Source organism: Thunnus albacares, chromosome 12 (genome assembly GCF_914725855.1).
Source record: "Thunnus albacares chromosome 12, fThuAlb1.1, whole genome shotgun sequence".
In the NCBI taxonomy this organism is placed as follows: Eukaryota; Metazoa; Chordata; class Actinopteri; order Scombriformes; family Scombridae; genus Thunnus; species Thunnus albacares.
Genome location: NC_058117.1, coordinates 14,488,861 through 14,502,035, shown reverse-complemented (window position 1 = coordinate 14,502,035; position 13,175 = coordinate 14,488,861). Strand labels below are relative to the sequence as shown.

Here is a 13,175-nt window from a genome sequence, read left to right as displayed (position 1 = left end):
GGAGTCTCTTCTGCTCCCTCTCCTTCTCTCTCCTTGCCTCTGTGGCTCCTAGCACACCATTAAGGAGTCCCCACAGTAGGCTTCATTCACTGATTCTCTAGTCATTAATCCATTGTGTTCCAGAGGACCAGAGGAAGAGGCACAATAAATGAGAGAAATGGAAAGACAAAAACAAAATGTTGTTCTGGCCCTTCCCAGTCCTGTCGTGCTTGTATGATCCATGATGGATTATGATGTGTATTGGAACAGAAGGTTCACATGGGCCTGCTCTTTAATCAACCACAACAAAGTCTATAACTGGCAAACTTGTAATACTTCAGTTGGATTCAGTAATATGACAGAATTTGTCCTTTCCAAATATTTTTATGTAATAATCTTGATCATTTAGAATTTTCCTTTCATCCCACAAAATGGATAGAAGCATTTTTGTGTGTTTTATGGCAGAAGGGATTAAGCCTAATAAAAGAGTAGTCTTGGCCCATAATTGAAACAATCCATAAGTGACCTTCTGTATGCCTAATTCATAATAAAGCTGAAAAATGAAAACAGGGGCCACACCTGTTAAGAAAAGTGGAAAATTCATCATTAGACTCCCTTTCATCTTAGATTCCTTTCACACCTCAGAGTCCATTCAAGGGTCTGTTTCATGTTAATCTTATGTTAGCCTAAAAGTTTCCTTTCTGCCTTTCATGAAAATCTGGAGTTCAGTCTCCTTCACAGGCCGTCATCATCAGTTTCCACTTATATTAGGGGTTATTACCTTGACGAGGCTTTTTTTGTTTATCACAAATCACAAAGTGTCATCAGTATGGCCAAATGTTGAAGAAAATGCCTCCAGTCTATTAGATTTACTTCATAATGATTCAGTCTGTAGCATAATAAACTTCTGGCAGCTGATTTGATGTTGAAAGGAATCTACAATTTCCATGTGCCATAGACTGTAAAAAAAATATGGATGTAGCCACTGTGACGTCACCCACTGGTTTCTGGAAAGCGGTTTTGAAACTCAAAGTGGGCGGCTCTGGCTGTTGCCATCTTGGTGGTGCCTGACCCTGCCTAACTCCTGGCTAATCCAAAATGGACAAAGAGGTGGAGCTGAGGCCGGCCAAATGAAGCCTAGTTCCTAAAGTGGCCATTTGGGGAACTGCAGTTTTTGACCCTTCCTTAATGGCTTCATTTTTCAGCCCTGGCGGATGCTGCTTGGAATATGCACGTTTTACCTTGCTCCAGTCTGCAGAACTGAATTTTATTTCAGAACTGAATCTAAGGGGAAAAACATATATATGTAGCATAGACTGTAAAAAGAATATATGGACGTAGTCACTGTGACGTTAACTGTTGCTTTGTGGACTGCCATTTTGAAACCTGAAGTTTAGGGATTTGACCGTTGCCATCTTGGATTTGACCATCACCATCTTTGATTTTTTCAGCCAGAAGTTACCATATTTGAACCTGGTGGAGCTGACCCTAGCACTAGCTGCTAGGTTGGTTAGCCCGGTGCATTTACAGTGTATGGTTAACTGTGATAATGCTAATGCTAATCCTAATTTCTGTTAGTGAAAAACAGGCCTACAACCTTTAAAACTAAATGTACTTACTGGAAAATGGAACAGCCAATTCCTTAGAGGGTCTTTTAGTACAACCAATCACTGTTACAATTAACTTTCATGAACTGAAAACACAACGTGAAATAGCGGCAGCTGTGTCTATAGTCTGTGAATCTGGGGTTACACTATGGTTATGTTATGTAATCAATGCTGTTGCCATGGTAGCAACTTGACAATCATAAGATAACCACACCCTTAAGTATAGGGAGCTACCTGCTTGGTGGCAGTCATTGTAAGAAGTAAAGAAGATGTGAACCAAGTGGGTAGCTCCTGGCCTGAAAGGTGATGCCAATTCGGAAGTGACTTAAACCTGCATTCTCTCTAATGGCCAGCAGTAGCGACTCCACTGGCTCCAAAAAGTAGTCTGATTGTATGGAAGTCAATAAGAAAATGACCCTGCCTCTCAATTGTTTTATTACCTCAGTAAAAAGTTTCCTAATGAGTCTATGGTCTCAATCGCTAGTTTCAAGTCTTCTTTAATACAGCATGATGTTCATTTAGTAAATTATGGTACCATTAAGAGTTAAATAGATGATAAAGTATAGTATGCTTTAGGGTGTGGCTACATTGCGATCGACAAATTGCTACCATGGTAACAACGTTGGTTAGGTAATGTAATCATGACATAATGCCAGATTCACAAGGTATAGGCATAGCCATAGCCATCGCTATATGTATTTTCAGTTCATGAGTTAAGCTAATTGTAACATTTTGGATGCCTAAAAAAGTCTTGTTCAGCATTTGGTTGTACAAAAAGAAACAAGGAGTTGGATGTTCAGTTTTTCTAGTAAGTGCATTTTGTTTTAATGGTTTTAAACGACCAATGTGTATTATTTAGTGGCATCTAATGGTGAAGTTGCAGATTGCAACCAAATGAATACACTTCCCCTCACCCTCCCCTTCCAAGAATGTAGGAGAACCTACAGTGGCTCCGAAACTTGCAAAAAATGTGAAAGGCCATCTCTATAGATAGTGTTTGGTTTGTCTGTTCTGGGCTACTGTAGAAACATGGCGGTGCAATATGGCAGCCTCTGTGGAAGAGGACCTGCTCCCTATGTAGATGAAAAGAGTGCAGATATAATGAGTTCCCCATCAGGGATTAATAAATCTGTTTATTAATAAAGCTGTCTAGTCTAGTCTATTCCTACTCTACTTGTGCAACAGGCATACTTCTGGTTGTAGTTATCAGTGGGTGCAAATGCTTTTTGTGTATGACACCCTGTGCTGCGTCTTAGCACTACACTCTATCAAAAAAGAAACTGTGATTTATATACCAATAAACAAAAGAGAAATGGGGGGGTCAGTGTAGACCTGTGGCCCCCTTAATGCTGAAGACCAGAGGTGCTGTCCATCAGTCTGTCAACAGACTTCCCCCAGGCTGGCCCTCAGCATACCCCCCCCTTTATGGTATTAGCCATTTGAACTCCTCTCCCTCCCTCCCCTGATCTTCTCTCAGCCCCTCACCCTCTGCCCCAGTGTTCTGTCTCTGTCCCTGTCCTTCTCTCGTCTGCTCATTCCCCTGCCTTCGATCATGTTTCCCTACTTTGGCCAGAGCAGAGAGCAGTGACCCCCCCCCTTGCCCAATCTCCACCTCCACTCCTCCTCACCTCCTCCTCCCCACCACATTATAGCCCAGTGCACCCTGAATGCCCTCGGCATCTGTGGAATTGTTTATGTTTCAGAGTTTTGATATAGCTGGGCTTCCTTTTTAATTACTGGAATGCTGATGGAGCGATGGGGATCTTGCTTCCCCACTCTCTCTCTTCTTCCTCCTTCTCCTCAACCTCCTCATGTCGTCTCTCTCAAGCTCATTATCCCACCTGTTAGCCCCCTGATAGGACAAGGCAAGCAAATTGGGATTTGGGGCAGGGGTTAGCTGCAATATGTGTGCACACATTTGTGATTGCATGTATGGGTTTTCTAAGGGGCTTGTGGAGCTACAGTGTTTTTGGCAGGAGTGCAGCTCTCCAGTTCTTGCAGGTCAAACCTGCGTGAACAAATCTGTGCCCATTGATGAGTCATGCTCCCACTTTAGACTGTAGACATGGGTTTTTGCCACACAAGTATGATGAATCGAAAGGTTGATTCATTGACTTATTAATAGTTTATTACCATTAAACTGTTTGCTGAAAGGTTAGAGTCTGGGAGATTGTATGACATTGCAGCTCTCCCTTGTAACCTAAGATGACCAGTGCTGGGTGGGAGACGGTTCTATATACAGTATTTCTACTAATTAAAACAAGGATATGTAATCTACACACGTGTCACTATGTCACATATCTGTGTGGTGACCTGTCTGAAACCCAAGCCTGTGGCAGGATTAAAATGCTTTGCCTGAGAAGATCGTTGGTCAGGTCCAGTCAGGACTGATTGCCAAGATATGGCCCACAGCTCCATGGTATGAGAACAGTGTCTCCTACCTCATTATCACAATATTAAACCATCTCCAAGCACGCGCAAGCATGCACATATATATCTGCACATACACACACTTCAATAGGTTCATATGCGCATACTTAAAAATACAGACTTACATGCTAGCACAGAACAGTTAAAGTCTCTCACCCAGAGCTATTTAACTGTTTTAATGGATAAGTGTAGTTCTTGGGCCAACCATGATCAAGTTAACTTTTTTCGATCAAAATATGCACATGTGAAATAAAGTCAACATCTTAAAATTTCCTTACAATGCTTCTTTTTTATTTTGTAAAAAGGGTGTGTTTGTGCTGCTTACCTATTGTCTCATTTAGTTGACATGAATGTATACATGTAATTACAAGTTTAGTTTTAATTTCTTCAAATTGTAGTTGTAAATAATGTCCATTTTCTTTCTTCAGAACACACTTTACATTCACATTTCCTCAAATTAAATTTCCCTTCTGGGGTTAATAATTTGTTGCTTTATAATTCAATCTCAGCAAAGGCTACATTCTACTTCAATGAGAATGTGATGGGCCATATCACAGAACCAAAGTCACAGAGCACCTTTTGATCACAGAACAGGCAACATTGGAAAACATAGGCTATCTTGCCCACAAGATTATGGACATGATTCTTTTTAGTTAAAAGGTAAGATAAAGAAAATGTGTGTTTTACAATGTTTTTAATTTAGCTGGACTTGCTAGCGTTAGTTGATACTGGGAGAGTTATGACTTTAATGTGCTGCATTTTTGTTTTATGCTTCAGGGAAAGCTACTCGTCATACAGTATAATTAGCCTGTGCAGCCCCTGTATACACACTTATGTCAGTCTGTGCAGGCTATCTGGTGCCACATGTCTGTGCTGAGTTTTGGCAACCCAGCTGTGATACTTGGGCCTTGGGTACCTACTTATACTGTAACAATACTGCTCAGTTAGAGCCACAGACACATACACACATCTTGCACAATGCTGAAGTGGCTTAAAGTTCAGAGACCGCTGGGTAGCAAGGGCAAGGAACACCACACTTGTACTTAAACCATAGAGCTGCCACTGTGCTTATTTTGACTCCGTTATTGAGGCAGCTTCACCATGGTGACAATTTAGCTTTAATTGTGCCAGTAAAACACCGGGTTGCTATGCAGAATGTAAAGTGGAAATAGCTTCTTATGATTAAAGCCCAGTGATCTCAGAGAGTGGCCTTGGCATAGTGTTGGTGGAAAGATATGGTATAATATCCTAGACCAAAGTCATAAATACAAACTCAGTTTAGGCCACTGTAGGACAAAGGCCTCCTCTGCATTGTCACCGCTGCGAATCCTTTTAATACCTTGTTTATTCCGAGCAGAGAGTATGTCAGATTAGTCCGACAGGGCGACAGACAAAGCAAGCCTGTTCATTTATTCCTGTATAGTTAGCCTAAGAATTATGTGTTTTGAATTTCAGTGTTTTTTAGGACTTCCTAGCAAATTAAAGATAATTGCTTCATGCAAAATAGCTTCAATCCAAGCAGACTTCATTTCCCAAGAGGCTTACTGAGGGGAGACTGTGACATGGTAATGATAGCCACCCACGACTGTGTGTCTGAACAGAGTGTGGTCAAATCCAGATTCAGACACAGTGGTCAGACAGAAGAATCAAATCTAATTGACTATCATGCAATGGTAGTTAGGACTTAAAAAAGCTGTCTTTGGTTTCTTGTTTTTTTGTTCTCACCCTGTTTCCCAGTACTGGAAAGTGCAGAGAAACCCACAATGATTGTACTTGATTTATCACAGAATGAGAAACCGGATCCATTTGAGCGTGGGAGAAAACTTGATATAGAACAGAGAAAAACTGATGTAGAAAATGAATGAATCATGAGATCAGCTTTTGTTTGTCAGAGGAATTGTGCAGTTAGAATGATGGACTCTTGTCCTATTCTGTATATTCAGAGATGGACATGTTTGAAGTAACAGCAATGGAAAGACGGGGACTCTAGGGGCCAAATGAATCCAGATGTCAGAGCATGTTCACAAGGTGGAGTCCTCTCGTACAGTAGTTGTTTTTCCTTGTTCAAAAATTCAGTCGCTTCTTTTTATTCCATTTTTTCCTGGCGATCTCCCACTCTCTCTTCCCTTTTTTCCTCTTTCGTGTTCTCTCTCTATGTCACTCTCTTGGCAGATAAAAATAAGCTTTTTTAATAAGTACAGAATGTCTTAAAGTTTTAATGATCCTGTCGTAAACCCTCCAAAAGATGTGCATCCAGTCTTGATGTACTTATAAGAATATATTTTTTGAAATGTCACCTCTCTTCTTCTTGAGAAAACTCGAGTTACAGATTAGTCCAGTTTTGTTTTTGCCCCCGCCACACCTCACAGAGAGTAAGACTACACCGTGGTATTTCTAAGCATGATAATTTTATAATAACATTATGTAATGCAGTGTAACCTAAGCCTGTGGGTGCATCTTGTGGTGTAAATGTCTTGTGGCTATTGAGCCTTGCGGCCTGACTGGCAGGCAAGCAGGCAGACCTCACACTGGTACCAACTCTGCAGTCCCACAGGCTTAAGAGACACTGAAGTGGAACTGAAACTGTGGCTTGACAACTTCTCTGCCAATCTTATGCTGTTTCTACCCATTTTTTTGTCTCTCTTATTTTCTGTCTCCTCTTGCTCTGTCTCTAGCTAGACATCTCTGGATATCTTTCTGACTGCCGCCAGACTAAAACTCGTCGCCCTTTCCTTTAATATTCCCTAACAGACCATTAATTCTCATGTCTGTCTGCTTTATTTCTGTCACACACAGTCGCGCTCTTCAAGACCCATTTAATAGGTTACAACTTTAACTGCTATGTGTGTGGGAGCTGCTCTGATCATGACGATGGTGTTTTCTGGTGCATTACAAATGCGTTGTGCATTTTACTGGCCAGTTGGGAGTCCCCGTGTGTCACAGACAGCGGTCATATTAGTGCAGCTGTTGAGAAGGACATGACTGTTGTTATCCTTCTGTCTGTGAGCTAGGAGGGGCTGGACACACACAGGCACGCACACACAGACAAACACATGACATATTGGTAACGATCATTGTACTGGGATAGATTTACAATGGGTAATGTGCTATTATTATGAATGAATATGTAAGTGTTAACATCACGCAAACTGATTTTTATAAACTTAAGCCCACACTACATAATTGATAATGTTTTGTTGGCTTGCAATACCATATGCAGTATTATCATACACTTTGGGTTTATCTTCAGTTTGTTCATTTTGTGTATGTGTGTACATTTGTGTGTGTGTGTGGTGGGGGCAGGGGTGTGTTGGCACCCTCCTTCTCCAGTCTCAGTTTCTCTACAGTTGCTACTGCTCCTTCATGTCCTGGCATGCTTTTAAGCTGACATCACAACCCAGAGGAGAGTGTTGTGTCCAAGAAATGCACACACACACACACACACACACACACACACACACACACACACAAACATACATCTACATACAGAGGGAACAGGATAGAGGGTTATAGGATTAAGTGGACGTACAGTGAAGGAGATGGTGGGATAAAAGGATGAGTTGGCTGTTTTTTACTTATATATTTGTATTATTATTATTTATTTTTATATATATTACTGTATATGACATACAGAAAATTAATGGTAAAGAGAGTCAAGCATTATTTCCAAGTTTTGTCTTTTTCACCCCCTCGCCATTGCTTACCATCTCACCTTCTGTCTTTCTAGTCTGTTACAGTAACTTGCTTGGCACTTCTTTGGCACTAATCAGTCTCTGCACTGACATTAAGGCTTGGATGGTATCTATTTTTTCATACCTTCATTCTTTCCTTACATTTCACCACGGTATACGATATATGACAGTATTTGTGTAACAAAAAAAAAAAAGCTGCTGGTCAAAGAAGTCATTGTAGCGTGTATGACATTGTCTGGTGGTGATGTGCGGGTTAGGGTTTTTTAATGCTACCACCCACCCAACCAGTTATGAGAGCCAATGCGCACCGCCCGACTCACAAAACTATACATGAATCAACCACCCAAACACGACCCGACCCGCAAACTCCCAACTGCGCAGAAAATACGTTATGAACATGAGTGCAGAATATGAGAATATGAGTGGAAGTACAAGGCACATATTTAGAGATAAAACAATTAACATTGTCTCTCACCGTTCATCCGGTACCACAGCGGAGAAACGGTTAAATAATGTCAGGAACAAACTTCCTGAAGGCTAAAGTTTTCTGCGAAGTTAGTCTTCGAATCCCTTCTGCAGTCTTCACTTCCCGTAGAGTCGGTGAGCATAAATGCAGACAGCGCCACTCTGCCATTGCAACTTGCCATTGTGGTCGGAGGGGGGATTACATGCTGCTTTAAAGTGCTCCTTGTACTCCAGATTTACACTACATCTGTATTCTTGACGGTACTGAAAATCGTACCTTCGGGATTTCTAAATACCCTGGTATACCGTAATACCGTGATACCGCCCAAGCTTACAGTAACTGACATCATTGATTGCTTTACAGCATTCACTTGCTCACCAGGAAATGACATAAGAAGTGGATGACTCAACTGTTTCAAGTCTGTGTGTGTGTGTGTGTGTGTGTGTGTGTGTGTGTGTGTGTGTGTGTGTGTGTGTGTGTGTGTGTGTGTGTGTGTGTGAGTTGCAGGTTGGTTTCATGTCAAACACTCCTCTAGAATCTGGATTATATAGCATTCGCCATAGAAAATGCAAAGTGATTGTGGTTGCTGCTCATATAAGGGTGCTGTTCAGAGTCTCTTTCATATAGGCAGAGACTTTCTCCTTAAGACATACTTTCATGGGTGATGACTTCATGCACAATGACATCCAACTGTATTATAAGGAAACTTGACACTGGTTTCTCAGCCCAACTTACTGACACACAAGTCTAGCTTAGTTGGTTAGGTGCCAGGGTTTGGATATGTATGTGCATTTCATGAAAAGCTTGTTCATCATGTCATCAATGATTTTCAATATTCCTTTCTCAAATGCAGTGACTGAAATCAACATTTTTCATCTTTCCATCTGTCTCTTATCTCTTTGTTTCTCTTTTGCTCTCTTCGCAGACATGTTCCAGTACCTTCTAACCTTCTCTCAGGGCCACCTGAGTTCTCTGTTGGAGGGAACCTACTCATCCCTGTCCCGCAACGCCCTGCCCCATGTAAACCAACTCTTCTCCTCGCTCTCCCTCTACCTCCGCGGTGCCAACGTCTCTGTGGAGGCGACAGTTCACCAATTTTTCAACAATCTCTTCCCCCTTGTCTACACACGGCTCATCAATCCAGGCATTGAAGGCAGTGTGATGGTGGGCAACGAAATGGCTGACTGTCTCCGTATGATCAGGCAGGATGTCAACCCTTTTGGGCCTCATGCAGCCATCATGGCCCAGGAACTGGCTGGGGCAATGGGCGCCGGGCGACAACTGGGCCTCGCCCTAGAGGAAGGTCTGGAGGTGATGAATGCCACCGAACATTTAAGCCTGAGCAGAGAGTGTGTGAAGGGCCTGGTGAAGATGGTGTACTGCTCCCACTGCAGAGGCTTGACGCTGATCAAACCCTGCGTGGGTTACTGTCTGAATGTAATGCGAGGCTGCTTGGCCAGCGTCTCAGAGCTGGATCAGCCTTGGAGGAGGTATACCAGCTTGCTGGAGCAACTTACTCACGCCATGGCCGGGCACCACAGCCTGGAACTAGCACTGCTGGGGGTCAGGGGGCATGTTGATGAGGCCTTGCTTTATGCACAGCTTCATGGTCCACTCATCACAGCCACAGTAAGTACACACTGGAGAAACATAGATCAGGAGCTTTAATGGCACATGCAAAAGCCTCCAAACCTTTTTGTTTAACGTCTTTGTTTTATACATGTACCTTGGCAATGTTTAATGTATTGATTGGAAAGGTTTTGCATGTGGGTTATGAGCTATTTTTTCCACCAATGCAACAAAGAACCCTGCACACTACATTAATATTTGCACAGTGTTGAAACTATTCAGAGAAAAATATTGTTTATACTAAAAAAAAACTGTTCAGTCTCCTCCAAAGAAATGCAGGCTGAGCTGATGTTAGAGAAGGAGTCATTTTCCAAAATGGCAAGGCAGCTAAAAATCACCATTGTTGTTTAGGTTGTGACTGCAAGGAAATGTTACAAATTCCTCATTGACTATGATGAAAATGAGAAAAGTAGAGGATGAAGTGGGGATTGGGTGCACATGCACAGTGTGAGTGCTACCATATGCCTCATGTTATATGTAGTCATAAGCTGGATGTTCGAAACATGAAGACAGTTTCATGAACGACTGCCAGACAGTTCTTTTAACTGAATACTGCAGCTAAATCTCAAGTGAAAATTGTGCTTTTGTTTAACAATTTATCATGGATTATGTTCACAGCAAGTATGGTTAGACTACACTGAATAAACATAAAAAAAATCAATTTAGTTAGGAATTGTGTTTAATTTTGCAATTTAACACTCCGGCTTTAAAACTACAGATTATGTCTTCATAATTGTCTCTTAATCTTGCACATATTCATGCATACAAAGTAATATATAGTCTAAAATTAGATTTGTCAGTAAATGCAGTGCACTGTGATCCTTATCTCCACATTTTAATCAATGTCCTACTTACCATAGGCAGGCATATTTGCATATTTCTCTAGAAATACTAAGTAACTTTTTTCAATGAGTCATTATGGTCTCAATTGCTAAATTCTGCGTTGGCTTCGGTTTGAGGTAACGGGGCGTGTTTCCCGAGTATGAAAGGTAACACCTTGCACTCCTTATTTGGAAGGTCCTGGCTCCAAATGTAAAAGATGGCGCCAACCATAAGCAGCAACTCTAGGCTTCACCAATGGGTGACATCACACCTCACTACGTCCATCTTTATATACGGTCTATGATGTGTATCCACTGCTTTCAAATGAAATTACAAGAGTATTTATGAATGTGTCTCCCCCCTGGGCATGAGCTGGAGAATTCTGGACATCATGCTTCCATAGCCTTTAGTGGCCCCTGGATACTGAGTGGGTGGCAGGACTTGACTTCCCTGAGTTATGGAAATAGTCTGTTATTTCTGTTCATTCTCCCAGTCTGTGCCTCTCTTATCCTCATCCTTACCTCTCTCCATCTCATTAGTTGGCTATGAAGGGTTACAGATATGAGTTTTTATGATTCATATCCGGACCTGTTTACACCTTGAGTTATTATTGGACAGTAGCTTTCTGTGATATGAACAATGTTGAATATGGGAGCATAGAATGTAGGAACAATGCTTCAAATGTTGATAGGCTTATGTGAGGTGCAGTTGTCCCCTAATATCTTTAATGGGACCACTTGTGGACAAGTCTACACTGGAACTGTTCCCAGAACTGGACTGGAAACTGTAAGACAACACTGTAGAGGCCATAATGTGCAAGCTGTTAGTGGATTAAACTTCAGCTTGGCAATTTTGTTTGACTTAATGCACGGTTTCAATCTTCCACTGAAGTCAATTGTTTTCATAGACCAGTGATTACTGTGGTCAGTCAGTGAAGAAATAGTGTGTTGGCCGGATTAACTTAAAGGATCATACTGGTGGGTCTGCATGTTGGATAAGAAATGATAAGAGAAGCACGTCCTACTACCAAATAGGATGGGTGCTGGATCAAAAAATACTTAGCAGAGTTGAACAGAGAGATCCGCACACCAAACAGCTTCCCTTTAAATGACTTTTTATTTTCTGCTTTGACGTTTCAAGCGCAAGGCTCTTCCTCAGCCATAGGTGGCACCACCCATTAACGGACGCTTCAGCTGGGTTTAAAATAACTCCTTGAGTGCTAAGGTTGACTGAAAATGGCCCCATTCACCAGTAACAGCGGATTATCCGAAGTGAATCCCAGTTGTCTCCAACGAAAGTTTGTATGAATGTGCCCCAACCCACCCCCCCTCCCCTAGGCTCGAGTTCAGTACTACATAGTTCACAGTCTTTTCATGTTTTCAGTGATTGTTTTCTAACATGTATAATGTGTTTGAAAATAAATCTCTCATTTTCCTTTACATGGACTTTAAACACCCAAAGTCCATACTACAAACACATGTGACATAACCATAGACTGTAAAAAAAATGGATGTAGACATCATAGTCACATAGCCTTTAGTTTGTGGACTCCCGTTTTGAAGCCTTGAGTTCAGCATTTTGACTCCATCTCTCGCCATCTTGATTTCTGGAGCCAGAAGTGACCATGTTTGGACGAGAGGGTGGAGCTGACATTAACACTAGCGTTAGGTGCTAGCTTGGTTACCATGGTGCATTTACATTCTATGGTTAACTGTGCTATTGCAAATGCTAATGCTAATGCTAATTTTGGCTAGCAAAAAAAAGGATTAAAACAAAATGTACTTTACCGGAAAAACTGAACAGCTAACTCCTCAGAGGGTCTTTAGTACAACCAAACACTGAACAAGACTTTTTAGGTGACCAAAATGTTGTAATTAGCTTTCATGAATTGAAAACACTAAAATAGTGGCAGCTACACCTATACTCCTATTCTAATCTGGAGTTACGTTATGTAACATACGTAACCAACATTGCTGTAGTAGCGACTTGCTAATCACAAGGTAGCCACGCTCTAAGGCATACCCTGCTTTGTCTGTTTCACTCTAAACGGGACCATAATTTACAAAATGAACATCATGCTCCTTTGAAGAACACTTGAAACATGCAATTGAGACCATAAACTCATTAGGAAAGTGTCTATTGAAGCAATAAATCGAGTGAGAAGTAGGGTCATTTTCTCATAGACTTCCATACAATCAGATATATTTTTGCAACCAGTGGAGTCGCCCCCTGCTGGCCATTAGAGACAATGCAGGTTTAGGTCACATCCTCATTGGCCTTATTTTTCAGACCTGGCACTTCCGGCTTGGAAATAACACACATGCTGCAAATTGGCATCAATCAAATTGTTGAAAACCTTACATTTCATATTTTACATATAAACAGATTTTTATATACAGGCTATATATATACAAAATGTACATAGTGAAAATTACAGTCTATACAACTCATGTACCCCCAGTAGTTTGTACTCCAATAAAGGACTCAGGCTGAATAGCTATCATACATACTACCTATTAGAGGTACCTCTGTCTATTTATGAAAGTTTTT

At 41.4% G+C, this 13,175-nt stretch overlaps 1 protein-coding gene across 8 annotated transcripts in view; it reads left to right on the top strand.

The window, feature by feature from the left end:
* Positions 1-13,175, top strand: part of gpc5c (glypican 5c) — a 120,300-nt gene that overhangs the window by 22,252 nt on the left and 84,873 nt on the right. For all 8 annotated transcript variants that reach the window (XM_044369410.1, XM_044369409.1, XM_044369408.1 and 5 more), the window contains one exon: positions 9,100-9,803. In XM_044369410.1, the coding sequence (XP_044225345.1) occupies positions 9,100-9,803 (704 nt within the window). The remainder of the gene's footprint in view (positions 1-9,099; positions 9,804-13,175) is intronic.